Here is an 18,912-nt window from a genome sequence, read left to right on the forward strand (position 1 = left end):
CACCTTGGAGCAGGTTGTCTGTAAAGGACATGATCTACCAGACTGCAAGGTCTATGATGTGTTCATGGCCACCTTATCACTCGAGGCTGTTGCATGGAACGGGGTTATAACTAAGTAGTGCACCTCTGATTTAACCCCTCCAGCTCTCAGATCTAGTACGAGTGCGCTCTTACCTATGGTTTGCAGCAGCTGGCAGTCAAGGATCTGCATCCACACTCTTTTCTGCTCTTCAGGCTATCAGGCTGCTTATCAAAAGGATACAGTGCTGAAGAGCAGAACTCCTTTTGTTCCACACACTACTAGCACCAGTTACATTCAGGTCAGAAAGAGAGATTAGATCCCTCTATTCTGCAGCAATTTCCAGAAAATCCTAGGAGGTACTGAGTGATATTCTTTCCATTTTGCTGTCCTATGAATTAGCCTGATGAGTTAATTATTAAAAGCTGTAACAAATATTTTGTATGACTAGCTGTAGGAAGTGTACTTAAATACAGGCTTACTATGGTAGCTGCCATGCTACACAGTATGGAGCTAGCTGGCAGAGGAAATGATGGAGGCAAGTATAATTATAATATTTAAAAGGCATCAGGGTGATTATATGAATACAAGGGGTTGAGAGGCATTATGAGCCAAATGCTGGCAAACAGATCTCGGTCAGATTGGGATGTCTGGTCAGCCCGACTGAGTAGGACCAAAGGGTCTGCTTCTGTGCTGTATGACTATGTTGAATGAGTGCCTACTGTTGTACCAATAACAGCTCCTAGTCAAGTTGATCTCATCAATGGAATATCATTAGAATGTGGAAATGATGATGCAATTCTCTTGAAACTCCATTTCCAATAAGCACAGCTGTCAGCATCCCTGCTTTGCTCGATCAAAAACCTAATATAGTGTCACTTCAGTAAACCTCAATTAGCTCCCAAACTCCAGTATGTTCACTTGTGGCAGACTCCCATGACATATTTGGTAGCTTAAAGACATACTAGTGGAACCATTTCAAAAATTGTAAATCCAAGCTTCGAGAACAGCACAAGTCACATTTTGACTGAATATTTTAATTAAGTTTTGGTCAAAAAGGTCATGAAGTAAACTTAATTCACACATAGCAAGAATAAAAAACCCACACACATCCAACCCATGTTTCAGTTGGGCAATAAGAGTTTTACTATAAAGATTTTTTTTAAAAATGGAAAACATTCCCTTAAGGAGTCTAAGTATACAAGTCAACTGATTTTATCCAGTTTATAATATATAAAAAAATTAATAGAATATCCATCTCACACATCCGATTACTACCTTGAACATGGGAGGGTTACATGATTCTCAGTATTTTCACAGAAATACAAATGGTCCATTATGGGACAGTAAAGATGGAAGCCACGTTGTCGTTTTCAACAACTTTCAAGGGTTGACTGAAGAGTGCTGTGTTTAGCAAAAAGACTGCCCAAGCAACCAGGAGTCAAAAATGCCATTTGTTTACACTGGAAAATACAAGAAAGGTTTAACAACTCCTTAGTCAACTTCACTTAACAATTTAACATCTTTTGGAGCACAGATTAAACAACTTCCAAGGTCAAAACTGTGTTTACAAATAAATTACATGGTCCATTGTACGTTGTAAAAAAATAAGCATTTCTAGGGTCAACTAATGATGCTACGCTACAGTAACCATGCTGCGAAGAAAATGGAGCCAATAGGTTTCCGTCTTGACTTATGCATTGCTTGGTTTTGTCTCTTCCACCTTAATTCTAGAGAGTAAAGCATATCAAATTGGTGAGTTGCACAAAAATTCACATTACAATTGAGAGATTACAATTACACTAGTCCATATTAACCATTAATACCATAGACCGATCAGAATATATTCTTTGGGTGATTAATGGGGCAACATTTTGATATCTCCTCTAATCTAGGAATCTTACTCTAATCCACTTAAGTGCTGAGGCCCAATGCTTGCTTCCTTCTTGCAGCAGTGTATTCCACACAATCCATCCAATTCTAGCCCTGTTTTCCCATGCTGTAAAGGTGATATGAATATTTATACTGCTGCCCAATCTAACACACATGCAGTAACCACTTTCCAGGAGCATACAACTGCCAGCTACCTGCTTAACCATGAAGGTAGGAGAACAAACCATAAACAGTCAAATGCCACAGAAGTAAACAACTGGGCCATTTTAAAAGTATAATTAGAATGTTCTTGATAAGTTTTGGCTCATTTTATGCACAATATTAAGTTTGGAAATCTATAGCAATTCTTGACTGTACAATACTTAGAATAATTTCCATAAATTATAAAGTATCTTATTTGACACCTCAAAGATGGAGCCCATAACTGAGCATGTTCAATTAACTGAACTGGCCCAAAATAAGCGCACAACCATCCTAACTCCCCAACTCCACCAGAGTTCAAAATCCATATTACTATCACTTCCTCACATGGAAACAAAGCAATTTTACCCCTTACACAAATAGACAATAGATCAGTAGGAGGTTTAAAATCCAGAGTATGGATTAGAAGTTCTGAATACAAGATATAGAGAACAGCTAAAGAACAAGCAAGTCAGAGAAGGGTACGGAAAACACAAGAGAAACAGTGCATACGGGAGGGGGAGGGGGAAGAGGGAGGGAGGGGGAGATAGAGAGGGAGTGCGAGATAGAGAGAGAAGAAATGAAGAGAGAAAGAAATAAAGAGAGTGAGAAATAAAGAGAGAGAAAGAGAGAACAAACAGAGATATCAGTAAGTATCTACCAACTGCCAAGGAACACATGTAAAGGGTACAGAAAGTTCGTGTCCACCACACAGAGGAGGAGGAAAAGTTACACGGGGCAAAAAGATAAAAAAAACACAAGTTGGTATAGGAAAGGTGATTTATCACAAGATACGATTTGGAGGGGCAGACAAAAGACAACTAATATAACAAAAGAAGCCAATAAGGGAAATGAGGAGAAAAAGTTTTAGGCTTTAAAAAACTAATATTTTAAACAGGTAAAAATCATACCCTTTAGTTTCTAACTTCTCTGGAACACCATCTTTGGCCTTTTCTTCCTCTTTCCCATCTAGAAAACAAACATTTCAAAATGACTTAATCTGGAAATGAGCTGTCAAACTGGCGCCAACTAAGCATTTGCAGCAATTCAGGAACAGATACGCACACAGTACCAAACAAAACACCATGTAGAGTACATGCAATGTTGTGTGCTAATACAGTACTGTGTGCAAGTGGGGAAGCATGTGCGATTTCGAAATGCATTCATTGGTGGGATGAGGGGACACCAGATGAGGTGGGGGAGAAGATTCCCGAGTGAGGGAAGACAGTACAAAATATAGCCCATGGTGTGAAGTTATTGTGTGCCTTCATAAGAGGTACCAATATTCTCCTCCCCCATGTTAGCAACACAATGTTTCTGAGAATGGGATAGAGTTAGTGTCTCAAGGGTTTTAGTTGAAAATGTCAGTGTTCTATTGGCTTAGAGGGAGAGGAGCTAATTAAAACAGATATTGTTGTTTGTAGCATTGCTTTCAATTTTTTCACCAAGGTTGAGTACAGCAAACTTTGTTTTAACTAGCACCCTCGATAAACTCGCAAAAAATTAAATACATCAAATACCGGAAGTTTACAGTACTATGACAATCTCAGCAATGTCTAAGTAGTCAGTTGAGTATGTGAGCGAGAAAAGTTCTCTGTGGGCAAATTTTATTTAAGGCAAAGTTGAACTAATATGTAAGAGATGATAAATAAGGTATAACAGTGATGGGTACACCCTGCATTACTGAGTGTATGTTTTTACATTGGTCATGTGGACTCTTGATCAACTGGAATGCTGCCTCCTAGTGCCAGGGACCTGGCTTCAATTCCACTCTCCAGTGACTGTGCGTGGAGTTCTGCCAGTATCTGCTTGGGTTTCTTCAGCAGTTTCCTCCCACAGTCCAAAGATGTGCACATTAAGTAGATTTACAGGGATAAGGTAGGGGGCAGGAGAATAGTCAGGGTGGGATGCTCTCCGGAGATTCGGTGTGGACTTGTTGGGCCGAATGGCCTATTTCCAGATTGTAGGGATTCTGTGATTCTAAGTGAGCCCAGAAGCTGGGGATATTGAACAGGAGAGGCCCACCATCCATAGTTAACCACAAATGTTAAAAGATTGTACTTTCTCGCTTAGTTTGATACTTTGTCAGTCAGGTCTGACCATTGGACAGGTTATATAAGTTACAGCAAATAATAACCAAAACATTAATAAAAAATTTACAGTGAGAAGAACAAAAGCAAATAGAAACAAATATTTCATGGGCACTGTCCCTTCAAAATGTGAGATTGGAGAATTAAAATGGTAAATTAGGAAATGGTGGACAAATTGAACGATTATTTTCCATCACACCACTTATTTTCCAGTTTACTTAAACATATTCTTTTAGCATAATGCCTTGTTCAACCTAGGCTCCTTTTTTTTCATAAACCTTATTTAGTGTCTAGATATCCCAACTGCACACTAGCTGATTAAATCAATCTTCCAAATATCCCCTGATCAGATCCCATCAATACTCCATCCAAGTTGATGGAGTATTTGCTGGAAAGAAAGATTTTAATATCGTCACCTTTTGGTATCTGCAACATTTCCACCCCCCTCAAAGGGTTAGGCTCAAAAATCTTCTCTGACAGGTGCTGTATGCAAGTGCAGACTGAGATCTCTGTAGATAGCCTGTGTTACAGCTAGGATGTTTCAGCTGAAAATGGAAGAAAACAATGTACAAGCTCTTCCCCATCCCACCTCAGTATGGTGTATTTGATATGCCTCATGTTTTGTACACCACCAATGCATGAGATACGTCTCTAGTGACTCCTAATTTTGGATTTTAAAGGTCTTTAATATAGCATCCTCACTATTTGGTAAACTTTGCTGAGTAAACCATTCACAGCTCTTCTTTCGCTTGTTGCTATGCTGATCAGATACCAACATTCTTTTGGCATGTTATAGGCTTCTCCTTAAAAAGGAGCTGTTTTACAGAAGACAATGCTTCCTCCAATCCCCCTAACTGGGTCGATTCCTTATTTCAAACACTTGTTACCCACTGAATCTGAGAAAGCAAAGTGGATGCTAAAATCTGTGCAGCTTTTGAACGATGGAAACTTTACACTCTCCTTCAGCACAATCAGACAACTGTCACTAACCTGTTTTTTTCTCCTCTCCCTCTTTTTCTTCTTCCACTTTGGCACGTTTTAGTTTCTTGTAATTTGCAGTGTTTCGTCGCCCTCCTTCCCCTTCATCTTCGGAATCTGAAAACTCTTCATCACAAGCTATTCTTTTGTCTGAAGCACGGACTATTAAAAAACCATTTTGATTAAAAAGCGGCAATTTTGCTTTTGACATCTATAATAAATCATTAAGACTCCCCAAAGATTACACTGTTACCTGATTCTAGATTCACGTACTGTGTGAATTGCTTAAAGCAACAGATATTGGCTAGATAGTGCCTGAAATTATTCTATGCTGCCGACCTGAAATCCTTCCTTCGAAAGGAAATGGAGCATGACAATTTGCTAAATTTGCCTCCTCCCATTTTTTCTCTCGATATTCAAAACGCTTTGAGATATCTACAATGGAGATAAGCAGCCATGCTTATATTCATTTAACCCTTTTTAAAAATCTAGAATACTGTCAGAATTGTGCTTTTCTTTTACAAAATGAATATTTCTATAGAAATACAATTCTGACTCCAGGGTTCTTCCCTTCCTCATTTTCAGATGGTCGTGATTCTCATGGGCAACTGACGTTTCTTCTTTTACACTAAATTTTATACAGTCCATTTGGGAACAGGCTCGAAGAATGAACAGCTGAAATCGGTCCTCCCTTACTGAGTCCAATTATATTAAAGACAAAGTAGTGCCACCAGTACAGCTGCTGAAATGCAATAATTTAACAGAAATCAAAGAAATTGAACCTTTGTGATGAACATGATTTTGCATTATATTGGTACAAATGACCCATTAAGAGAATAAAAATACAACAGAGCAACTCTTACAATGTTAGGTAGTTTGTAGACAGTGCAGATGATAGCACAAAATTAAAAAGGGATGTTAATAGACAAAGTGAATGGGCAAACATTCTGCAAGATGGAGGTCAATGCAAACAAGTGCAAGGCTTTCATTTTGGACTGAAAAGAATTTATTAGGGTACTTTCTAGATGGTATGAAATTAAATAGAGTGGATACGCAAACAGATCTGGGGGTGTTTCAGTGCAAACATCTTCAAAAGCAACAAGCAGGTAGAGAAAATAATCAAGAAAGCAAATAGAATGTTGGCCTTTCTATCCAAAGGACTGGAGTACTCAAGGACTCAGAAGTTATGCTTCAGTTATACAAAATCCTGGTTAGACCCCACTTGGAGCACTGAAAACAAATCTGGGCACAGTACATTGCAGATATATTGGCATTAGGAGTACAACACAGGTTTACAAGAATGACATCTAGACTTCAGGGGGTTTGGTATAATCTCTCCTCATAACCTATTAGGCCAGCTTTCTCTAGAAGTTAGAAGGTTAAAGGGTGGCACATGTTTGCAGCATTCCTCCACAAAAAGGGTGAGTGCAAGATCAGTTAGTTTTAAATCGGAGGTGGATAGATTTTTGTTAAGCAAAGGTATTAAGAGATATGGGCCAAAGGCAGGTATATGGAGTTAGACCACAGATTCACCATCTTGTTATGGAATAGACTTGCTGGCTGAATGGCCTGCTCCTGTACCTATGTTCAACAAATACAGGAATCAAAATAGACTCCAAGTGAATTATACTTAGAGAAAAAAAAAACTGGTTAATTTAAAAAAAAATTTTGATTGCTCTCATTTTGAGCATTAGGTGTTGAACACTACAGGTTAAATGTTGGTTGGATAGTTATTTTTGACATGTGACAAAACTCCAAACACATTGATTACCTGTTTCTCACCCCTCACAAATAGTATATACCCAGAAAAATTCTTATGCAATTATCCCTTAACGAACATATTTTCCCTTTTCCTTCATCATTCCATTTGGTTAAGCAGTCTCAAAGAACATTATGCATTGTGCGTGCAAAAACCAAGCTTCTGAAGACAAAGTAGAGGCACTGCTTCCTGTTAGGTTTCTGAAGTGGCTCCCCCAAGCTTTCACCATTGTTTTGAGCATCTCCCTTTACCACACACTTGGAATGATGCTGACTCGAATGTCACATGCTTGTGGGAGCATGTACTGATTCACAAACATTTCATGCAATTTTACAATTGAAAATGCCCTCTAATAGGTAACTGCAATAAATCTAAATGTGGTAGTTGTGTACCATAGCCAATGTTTAAGCAGTTTATTAGTATGAAGCCAATGGCGTGCTGCAAGGGATGTGTTTTGGGGGCCACTGTTGTTTGTTATTTTCATAAATGATCCGAACGTGGGTGTAGAAGGGAGTGTTAGTAAATTTGCAGAAGACACTAAGGTAGACAGAGTTGTGGATAGTGCCGACGGATGTTGTGGGCTACAGAAGGACATAGATAAGATGCAGAGCTGGGCTGAGAAGTGGCAAATCGAGTTTAATGCGGAAAAGCATGAGGTAGTTCACTTCAGAAGTAGTAACAGGAATGCAGAGGACTGGGCTAATGGTAGAATTCTTGGCAGTGTAGATGAACAGAGAGTTCTCAGTGTCCAGGTGCATAAATCCCTGAAAGTTGCCATCCAGGTTGATAGGGTTGTTAAGGCATATGGTGTGTTGGCATTTATTGGTAGGGGGATTGAGTTTTGGAGCCATGAGGTCATGCACCAGCTGTACAAGACACTGGTAAGGCTGCACCTGGATTATTGTGTGTAGTTCTGGTCATCGCGTAATCAGAAGGATGTGGAAGCTTTGGAAAGGGTTCAGAGGAGATTTACTAGGATGTTGCCAGGTATGGAAGGAAGGGCTTATGAGGAAAGGCGGAGGGAACAGAGGCTGTTTTTGTTGGAGAGAAGGTCGAGAGGCGATTTAATTGAAACGTATAAGATAATCAGAGGGTTAGACAGGATGGACAGCGAGAGCCATTTTCTTCAGATGGTGAAGACTAACACGAGGTGACATAGCTTTAAATTGAGGAGTGATAGATTTAGGACATATCGGGGTAGTTTCATCACTCAATAGTAGGGGCATGGAACTGCCTGCCTGTAACAATAATAGACTTGTCAACATTAGGGACTTTTAAATGGGCATTGAACATACATATGGATAATAATGGTACGGTGTAGGTTAGATGGGCATCAGATTAATTTCACAGGTCAGTGCAACATCAAGGGCCGAGGGGCCTGTACTGCTCTGTAGCATTCTATGTTCTGTAAGCCTGATTCAGGAAGTTAATTTAGTGTCCTTATTCATTCAGCAGATTTATCCAATGATGTGAGAAGCACAGAACTGAAAGGCTTATTCCATAATCAATGCTGAATTATTTAATCAAAGTAGTAAATGACTTAGTAACCCACAGAAAATGAGAAAAACTCAACAATTTTAGTTACTTCCAAGACAGTGTGCCCATCAAGCAGGGAAAGAGTTAGGCTCCAATGCAATACCTTCAACAGGTTCTGTATGCATACATAAATAGGTCTGTCTAGGCAGCCTGTGTCACAGTCAGGTTCAGACAGAACTCAGCTGTTTCAGCTGAAACCAGAAATAACAAAATATTGTACAAATCCAGAATTTATAATGCAGCGTTTCAACTCAAACACAGAACTCACTTGAAATGCGTTTGTCTGCATCTTCCTCCTCCTCATCCCCACTGTCTTCTGGAACTGCATCCTCTGGGATAGCTTGCATCTGAACACCTGGTGCATGGGGCAGCATACGTAGATTTTCAAACAAACGCTGCCTGTGAATTAAAAGTCAATAATTATGTTTCTATGACACAGTCAAACCTAATTGGCTTTTAAAAAAAAGGGGGTGATGACTCAATCATTGAGGGAAGGTGAGCATTAAGGTCATCAGTTTTAACAGAATCAAACTGGTCTGGGCATTGTTAGCATTTCAGACTTGCTTTTCATTATTTTCTGAAACAGTCCAAAAGCATTGCAAACTCTATTAAACAAAGTAGCAGCATTCTTTAAAAATAAATTTGTGAACGATTGTCTTCCCTACAGTCCTTCCTCCTTATCTGCAAAATTAAGAATGGCAAATTTGCCCATTTGCGCCAAAACAAAAGTTGCCAATCAAGATCCACAAACAAAATTTGCCTATCCACCATCACTGTCACTAACGCAGCAATCGCACTCTGACCTGTTCTGGTACCCACTTCTTCCCCTCAACGAGCAAGGGTGTAGGTGCTTGGGAGGATGACCAGATTGAGGAAATCCACCTGATGGAGGTAGCGAGGGGGTGTGGAGAGGAGTCTGCTATTGGGGGGGGAGAAAGTGTGACTGGGAGGCACATCTGCACTGCCCACCCGCCACACCCAGTAACCATGCATTACACCATCCAGCCCTTTATTGCTAAGTTAGGATAAACTATAAATTGTTCTTATATTATTCTATTAAACATTATAACAGCTGAAATGAAAGTTATCATTTTAACTCAAAAAAATAATTTTGGGGTCTGGGAACCTAACTCCATTTTTAAACAGACATTATCAAGCTTTGCAGTCATGAATTCATCATTTGCAGGAGTTTTCAGGAATGGAATCCTCACAAATAGAGAGGAATGACTGTATAATCACAAAAGAGAGCTAGCGGCATTTTATAAAAAAATTTAACTTATTTTGTGCAATGTACAGCAGCCAACGCTGGAAGAACAGATGGCTCTCCCGTTGAGTTATGGCACGAGTATAGTTCACTACATACAGCTTGCAGTACCGATGTTTATTCCCTTTCCACTGTGCAATATGGAGGTTAAAACTTAAGGCTAGACAGGCTGGGACTCTACTCACTGGAATTGAAAAGACTGAGGGGTAAATCTCATTGAAACATATAGGATTCTCAAGGGATTTGACAGAGTGAACGCTGAGAGGATGTTTCCCCTCATAGGACAGTCTAGGACCAGAGGGCATCTTCTCATTAATAAAGGAGCACCAATTTACAACCAGGATGAGCTGGAATTCCTTCTCTTAGAGGATTGAGTGTCTTAGGAACTCCATCACAAAGAACTGTGGAAGCACTATCCCTGCATATATTTCAATCAAGACAGATTCTTGATCAGTTGGGGAATCTAAGGTTACAGGAAATATGCAGGAAAGGTGATGTGAGGAATCGGATCAGCCAGGATTTTACTAACTGGTGGAGCAGGCTGGACGGGTTGAATAGCCTCCTGCTATTCCTATTTCTTATGGTCTTACACAGGGGCCTCCAATTTTCTAAAACAAAGAAAAGCCACAGAACCATTGATTTTCAGCTGGGTATGATTACAATGGTGAGCTTGAACAAGAATAATAAAAATGAGAAAACCCTAGGCCTAAGCTCAGCTTTAACACCAAAACGTGCACACCACAATGTCCAATTTCACCTCTACCATTACTTCTCTCTGTTCCAGCCTCAGCTCAAAAGCTGCAGGCCCCCTCCTCTATGTTTCAGGCAGCAGCAACAATCTCCACCATTCCAATGGTCTCCTGTCCAGCCCCTCTTCCCCCATAAACTTCCAGATCATCCAAAAATTCCGTTGCCCAAATCCTAGTTCCACTCTACACGAGTCCTGTTCTCATTTTGCACATTAGGAGCTTTGATCCGATTGACTGAATCGTATCACAGCCACACTTACTCCATTTCTGTAACTAACTCTGGATCTACAATTACCTTGTCAGAATGTAGTGCCTCAGCATCAACACCCAATTCTTTCCCCTCCCATGTTCCCCCCCCCACAAAAAAATCCAGCAGGTTTACTTAATGTCTAATTTATATTCATAATCAACATGCATTGAATTGGATTACTTCAAAGAAATGAGCACGCACTAGCCAATGAAATGCAACTTGCTGAGTGTTCGTAAGGCACTGATCAGCACAGAACTTGCATCATTTTTATCAATTCATTTAACCTAATCAGAGAATCGTAGTTGTGGGTATGTTCACTGAGCCAGGAAGCTCATCCCCTGTCTAGGTGACATCGGCAGTGCTTTGGAGCCTCCTGTGAAGCATTGCTGTACTATCTCTTCTGGAATTTATTTGGTTCCGTGCTAGATGCTTCTGGTTGTTCATTGTAATGGCCAGTATATTGGGTTGAGGTCTATTTGCTTGTTGATGGAGTCTGTGGATGAGTGCCATGCTTCTAGAAATTCTCTGGCTGTCCTACGATTGTTGTGTTGTCCCAGTTGAATTTGTGGTCCTTGTCATCAGTGTGTGGGGGTGCTAGGGGCAGCTGGCCGTAGCGTTTAGTGGCGACTTGGTGTTTGTGGATGTGGATTGCTGGTTGTCTCAAGATTAGAGTGATGCTGGAAAAGCATAGCAGGTCAGGCAGATTTTCCTGCTCCTCGGATGCTATGTTATTTCAGGCAAAAGCCCTTCATCAGGAATGAGGCTGGGAGCCTCCAGGGTGGAGTAATAAATGGGAGGGGGATGGGGCTGGGGAGGAGGTAGCTAAGAGTACAATAGGTGGATGGAGGTGGGGGTGAAGTCAATAGGTCAGAGAGGAGGGTGGAGTGGATAGGTGGGAAGGAAGATAGGCAGGTAGGACAGGTCATGAGGATGAGGCTGAGCTGGAAGGTTGGACCTGGAGTAAGGTGGGGGGAGGGGAAATGAGGAAAGTGGTGAACTCCACATTGATGCCCTGGGATTGAAGTGTTCTAAAGCAGAAGATGAGGTGTTCTTCCTCCAGACATCAGATGGTGAGGGAGTGGCGATGGAGGAGGCCCAGGATCTGTGTCTCCTCAGCAGAGTGGGAGTTGAAATGTTCGGCCACAGGGCGGTAGGGTTGATTAGTGCGGGTGTCCCAGAGATATTCCCTGAAGTGCTCTACGAGAAGGCATCCAGTAATGTAGTCTCCCCAATGTAAAGGAGACCGCATCGGGAGCAACGGATACAATAAATGACATTGGTGGATGTGCAGGAGAAACTTTGATGGATGTTGAAGGCTCTTTTGAGGCCTTGGACGGTGGTGAGGGGGGTGGGTGGGGAGATGGGGGGAGGTGGTGAAGAAGTGTGGGTGCAGGTTTTGCAATTCCTGCAGTGGCAGGGGAAGGTGCCAGCTGGGCATTGGGGGTTGTTTGGGGACATGGACCTGACCAGATAGTTGCGGAGGGAACGACCTTTGCGGAAAGCAGAGGAGAGGGAAATATATCTCTGGTGGTGGGGTCCATTTGGAGGTGGCAGAAATGTCGGCGGATGATGCAGTTTATGCAGAGGATGGTAGGCGAGGACCGGGGGTGGGGGTGGGGTTTGAGGGCAGAGGTGTGGGACGTGGATGAGATGTGCCAGAGGTGGAGGAATTGGGAATACAGCGTAGCATTTTTGCAGGAGGTAGGGTGGGAAGAGGTGTAATCCAGGTAGCTGCTGGAGTCGGTGGGTTTGTAAAACATTTTAGTTTTGAGTCGGTCGTCATTGATGGAGATGGAGAGGTCTGCCTGCTTGTTGTATTTATAGAGTTTCATGCAGTCTTTTCATTAGAAGGACAGGAATCGAGAACACACACCAGATTATCAACCCCATGCTCACAGGGATCAGGTTTACGAAAGAGGAGGAAACCAACAACCATCTTCCATTCCTGAATATGATGGATGAAAGAACACGGAGCAGTGAATGGACCATAAGAGTGTACAGCAAAGTCACACACACCAACCTGGTCCTGGAATTATAACCACCCTAACAGACAGTAAAGCTGCATTAGGTCCCTGTTCAAAAGGGCTATAACGAACGGTAGCACCCTTGACCTACAAAGGGAAGAACACATCTACCGAGTATTCATCAAGAATGGATTTCCCCACAACTTCATCCACAGATGCCTAACAGACAAAAAAAAACGAGGAAATGCCACGACCTGGCTCACTAGCCACACTACCTTATATAAATCCTCTCGGAACTGACAGATGTCTCTGACCACTGGGATTCATGTCAGCCCAACAAGTGACAGCCACGCTCAAACAACAACTCACCAGGACAAAAAAATCCTGTACCCATCATGTGCAAGACAAATATAATTTACAGGATTCCATGTAAAGACTGCATGAAACACTATGTAGGACAAACAGGCAGACAACTAGCAATCCACATTCACGAACACCACCTAGCCACTGAACACCAAGGACATCTGCCCCTAGCAGCCCCACACACAGACGACAAGGACCACAAATTCAACTGGGACAACACAACAATCATGGGACAGCCAGAGAATTTCTAGAAGCATGGCACTCATCCACGGACTCCATCAACAAGCACATAGACCTCAACCCAATATACCGGCCATTACAACAAACAATCAGAACCAGCAACCGGAAGCAGCAGGAATGGAGCCAAATAAATTCCAGAAGGAGACAGTACAGCAGCGCCTCACAGAAGGCTCCAAAACCCTGACAATGTCACCGAGACAGGGGACAACACGCTTACAAATCAACTTCCCAGCTCAGTGAACACACCAACAATCCGACAACCGGCACCAGAGTTACACATCTTGATGCAAACCCTCAGAATATATAATAGTTTTATCACTCACTTGGCAGATTTTATTAACTGTTATTCATATATAAACATTTGTCACTTTTTCCTAAATCAAGCAGAAGGCAGATTTGAAAAGAACTCCACAGTTTATTGAGAAAATAATTAAACAAATGAATGACACATCAGCACCACTTAATATCAATAATGGAAATTACATACTTTATCTTTTCCAGGTATTCATTGGTGTTCTGATTTGTCATATTGGAAGGACTAATGTGCAGCTTAAAATCTGGTCCAAAGTACTCAAAATAATCATTGTATGGCAGTTCTGAAAAACAACAAAAAAAACCATTAACAATTATCCATTTTGATATGAAAGAAATAGATTCTCAGCACAGAATATATAAACTTGAACTTTTGCAAAATTGCCAAACCAGGAGGCTTTGTTCTGCAAAGCTCATTACATGTCACGTGACAGAGAGGCAAAGAATAGGGAGAGAGTGCAGTTGAACACGTGGCTGCAAGGATGGTGTAGGAGGGAGGGCTTCAGATATTTGGACAATTGGACTGCCTTCTGGGGAAGGTGGGACCTGTACAAACAGGACGGGTTGCACCTGAACCAGAAGGGCACCAATATCCTGGGGGGTAGGTTTGCTAGCACTCTTCGGGGGGGTTTAAACTAATTTGGCAGGGGGATGGGATCCGGACTTGTAGTCCAGCAAGTAAGCTAGCTGTGTGTCAGGATGTCCAAGACTGTAGGGAGGCTGTGGAGAAGGTAGCACTGACAGGGACGACTTGGGAACACAGAGATGGGCTCAAGTGCGTATACTTCAACGCAAGGAGTATCAGAAATAAGGTGGGTGAACTTAAGGCGTGGATCGGTACCTGGGACTACGATGTTGTGGCCATCACGAAAACATGGATAGATGAGGGACAGGAATGGCTTTTGGAGGTTCCTGGTTACAGATGTTTCAGTAAGATTAGGGAGGGTGGTAAAAAAGGAGGGGGGGGGTGGCATTGCTAATTAGAAATGGTATAACGGCTGCAGAAAGGAAGTTTGAGGGGGATCTGCCTCTGGAGGTAGTATGGGCTGAAGTCAGAAATAGGAAAGGTGCAGTCACCTTGTTGGGTGTTTATTATAGGCCCCCCAATAGCAGCAGAGATGTGGAGAAACAGATTGGGAAACAGATTTTGGAAAGGTGCAGAAGCCACAGGGTCGTAGTCATGGGCGACTTCAACTTCCCAAATATTGATTGGAAGCTCTTTAGATCAAGTAGATTGGATGGGGCGGTGTTTGTGCAGTGTGTCCAGGAAGCTTTTCTAACGCAGTATGTAGATTGTCCAACCAGAGGGGAGGCCATATTGGATTTGGTACTCGGTAATGAACCGGGACAAGTGGCGGGCTTGTTAGTGGGTGAACATTTTGGTGATGGCGACCACAATTCTGTGACTTTCACCTTGGTTATGGAGAGAGATAGGTGCGCACAACAAGGAAGTTTTTACAATTGGGGGAAGGGAAATTACGATGCTGTAAGACAGGATTTGAGGAGCATACGTTGGGAGCATAGGCTGTCAGGGAAGGATGTGGTGGAAATGTGGAACTTTTTCATGGAGCAGATACGACGTGTCCTTGATATGTATGTACCGATCAGGCAGGAAAGAAATGGTCGTGTGAGGGAGCCTTGGTTGACGAGGGAGGTTGAATGTCTAGTAAAGAGGAAGAAGGAGGCTTACATAAGGTTGAGGAAACAAGGTTCAGACAGAGCAGTGGAGGGATACAGGATAGCCAGAAGGGACCTGAAGAAAGGGATTAGGAGAGCTAAGAGAGGGCATGAAAAATCCCTGGCGGATAGGATCAAGGATAACCCCAAGGCATTCTATGCGTATGTGAGAAACCTGAGAATGACGAGAACGAGGGTAGGTCCGATCAAGGACAGTGGTGGGAGACTGTGTATTGAATCGGAAGAGATAGGAGAGGTCTTGAACAAGTACTTCTCTTCAGTATTTACGAACGAGAGGGACCGTATTGTTGAAGAGGAGAGTGTGAAACGGACTGATAAGCTAGAAGAGATACCTGTTAGGAAGGAAGATGTGTTGGACATTTTGAACAACTTGAGGATAGACAAGTCCCCCGGGCCTGACGGGATATATCCTAGGATTATGTGGGAAGCAAGAGAGGAAATTGCAGTACCGTTGGCAATGATCTTCTCGTCTTCACTGGCAACTGGGGTGGTACCAGGGGACTGGAGAGTAGCGAATGTTGTGCCCCTGTTCAAAAAAGGGAATAGGGATAACCCCGGGAATTACAGGCCAGTTAGTCTTACTTCTGTGGTAGGCAAAGTAATGGAAAGGGTACTGAGGGATAGGATTTACGAGTATCTGGAAAGACACTGCTTGATTAGGGACAGCCAGCACGGATTTGTGAAGGGTAGGTCTTGCCTTACAAGTCTTATTGAATTCTTCGAGGAGGTGACCAAGCATGTGGATGAGGGTAGAGCAGTGGATGTAGTGTACATGGATTTTAGTAAGGCATTTGATAAGGTTCCCCATGGTAGGCTTATGCGGAAAGTCAGGAGGCATGGGATAGAGGGAAATTTGGCCAATTGGATAGAAAACTGGCTAACCGGTCGAAGTCAGAGAGTGGTGGTAGATGGCAAATATTCAGCATGGAGTCCAGTTACAAGTGGAGTTCCGCAGGGATCAGTTCTGGGTCCTCTGCTGTTTGTAATTTTTATTAATGACTTAGATGAGGGAGTCGAAGGGTGGGTCAGTAAATTTGCAGATGATACAAAGATAGGTAGAGTTGTGGACAGTGAGGAGGGCTGTTGTCGGCTGCAGAGGGACTTAGATATGATGCAGAGCTGGGCTGAGGAGTGGCAGATGGAGTTCAACCCTGCCAAGTGTGAGGTTGTCCATTTTGGAAGAACAAATAAGAATGCGGAATACAGGGTTAATGGTAGGGTTCTTGGTCAGGTGGAGGAACAGAGGGATCTTGGGGTCTATGTACATAGATCTTTGAAGGTTGCCACTCAGGTGGATAGAGTTTGTAAGAGGCCTATGGTGTATTATCGTTCATTAGCAGAGGGATTGAATTCAAGAGTCGTGAGGTGATGTTGCAGCTGTACAGGACTTTGGTTAGGCCACATTTGGAGTACTGTGTGCAGTTCTGGTCGCCTCACTTTAGGAAAGATGTGGAAGCTTTGGAGAGGGTGCAGAGAAGATTTACCAGGATGTTGCCTGGAATGGAGAGTAGGTCGTACGAGGATAGGTTGAGAGTTCTCGGCCTTTTCTCGTTGGAACGGCGAAGGATGAGGGGTGACTTGATAGAGGTTTATAAGATGATCAGAGGAATAGATAGAGTAGACAGTCAGAAACTTTTTCCCCGGGTACAACAGAGTGTTACAAGGGGACATAAATTTAAGGTGAAGGGTGGAAGGTATAGGGGAGATGTCAGGGGTGGGTTCTTTACCCAGAGAGTGGTGGGGGCATGGAATGCGCTGCCCGTGGGAGTGGTGGAGTCAGATTCATTGGCGACCTTTAAGCGGCATTTGGATAGGTACATGGATGGGTGCTTAATCTAGGATAGAAGTTCGGCACAACATCGTGGGCCGAAGGGCCTGTTCTGTGCTGTATTGTTCTATGTTCTATGTTCTATGAGCAAGTAAATAATGACAGAAACCAAGCACCAACACACAGGCCCATGGATACATGGGCATCCAATATGTGCTAGCCTCTAAGAACTCCCAGGGCATATGCCAATCATTTTACACAACAATTCTGCACTTCAACGCTGTTGCAGCAACTGTCATTGTGCTTCTGAAGCAAGGTCCCTGTACGCTTAGGGATGGGTCCAGGCTGCAACTGTGTGTCCTTTGGTGGCTCTCCTAACACTCACTCACTTGGAGCCGACTGACAACATCCTTGCCATATAGTGATTTGCCTTTATGAGCGCTGTTCGCTCAGCCACAGATACCAGACTCATTACTGCTGCCTTGCGATTCGTAAATGGCTACCTTCGAAGTGTCTGCCTCCGGCAGTGTATTTCTTCAATGCTGCTGTCCCCTCTTCCTCAATTAAAGCATATGCCTGATTGGTTTCTGGCTGACAGTACAGTTGAGGTTCAGTGCCGAATTTGGAGCGAGGCTGTGTTTTGGGAACTGTGGCATCAACAGCACACAGTATTTTGGTCTCACATACCTAACCTCATTTATCACGTTCGAATAATTATTAGACTTAAAACATTGACTGTAGAATTCTGAGCCTCGGACACCCATTACATGCTTCTTTTCAATTTCATGAAACCTTACAAACAGCAAATTCACTTACCATTTGGAATCTCTGAGTCCAAAGCTACAGAAGTCTCATATGTCCAGCATCGAGCTACATTACGAATTGTGTATCCTCCACCTCCCAACATCAATAAAGGCAGATTAAAGGTCTTCACAAATTCAACACATTTAGCATGGCCTGTGGATAAAACAACAACCTTCTATAAAACAGTGCACAAATATGGATTAGTGATTGATTAACATTTCACTAGAAAATTAGTCCTCAAATTCAAGTTACATGGATATTTTAATGTATAGGATCTATTATCCTTAAGAAAACTACCCCAAATCTTGAGAGGGGTAAAATACGAGGAAAGTGAAAATATATATATGACAAGTGAATATTTATGAGCAAATATTGCTCAGTTTCTTGGGGACTGTCATTTAAGAACTCAGTCTTCAGCTATTCTAACAATAAACATTAGAGACTTCTTGCATACATTCGTAGCAGCTTTAACTTCAATGGAAATTAGCACCTCAGATCCGCTTAAAGCGAGTGTCATTGGTGGTGGTTATACAGTAGATCAAGGACCATCCCAGCACATCCATCCATACAAGATGGATTAACATCAGTTGCAACTAGCCACAATAGCTGCTTCTCACAGTAAAAAGTATTCTAGGTAAGAAAGACACCAAAGCATGGCACATTGTTCAACATTACTACAATATGACTTGCTGCCATCACAGACAAAAGCTCAGGACTACACAATAAATAATAATTCAGGTTATCACACAGACTAATGTGATTTCTCATAGAATGCACAACCAGATGTGCCATGCAGTACTGGATGAATGATCATTTGTGTAAGACGTTAGAGGGCTATTGATATTCAATGGTCACACTCAAGGATAACCATAATACATAAGATACAGCAGCAGAATTAGGCAATTCGGCCATTGAGTCGGTTTCACCATTCAATCATGGCTGATATGTTTCTCACTACCTCTTCCGCCCATACTCCTGCCTTCTCCCCCTAAACCTCGAATCCCTTACTAATCAAGAACCTGTCTTAAATACACCCATTGACTTAG

General features: G+C 42.4%; 1 protein-coding gene across 1 annotated transcript in view; it reads right to left on the reverse strand.

The window, feature by feature from the left end:
- Positions 1 to 1,034: 1,034 nt before the first annotated feature.
- hdac1 (histone deacetylase 1) overlaps positions 1,035 to 18,912 on the reverse strand; it is a 39,567-nt gene continuing 21,689 nt past the window's right edge. The window contains exons 10-15 of the mRNA XM_072547907.1: positions 17,879 to 18,019; positions 13,772 to 13,880; positions 8,723 to 8,853; positions 5,172 to 5,321; positions 3,003 to 3,060; positions 1,035 to 1,748 (exon numbers count right to left, since the gene is read on the reverse strand). Coding sequence (XP_072404008.1) covers positions 1,712 to 1,748; positions 3,003 to 3,060; positions 5,172 to 5,321; positions 8,723 to 8,853; positions 13,772 to 13,880; positions 17,879 to 18,019 — 626 coding nt within the window. The 3' untranslated portion in view covers positions 1,035 to 1,711. The remainder of the gene's footprint in view (positions 1,749 to 3,002; positions 3,061 to 5,171; positions 5,322 to 8,722; positions 8,854 to 13,771; positions 13,881 to 17,878; positions 18,020 to 18,912) is intronic.

The sequence above is a fragment of the Chiloscyllium punctatum genome, chromosome 27, assembly GCF_047496795.1.
Source record: "Chiloscyllium punctatum isolate Juve2018m chromosome 27, sChiPun1.3, whole genome shotgun sequence".
Classification (NCBI taxonomy): domain Eukaryota; kingdom Metazoa; phylum Chordata; class Chondrichthyes; order Orectolobiformes; family Hemiscylliidae; genus Chiloscyllium; species Chiloscyllium punctatum.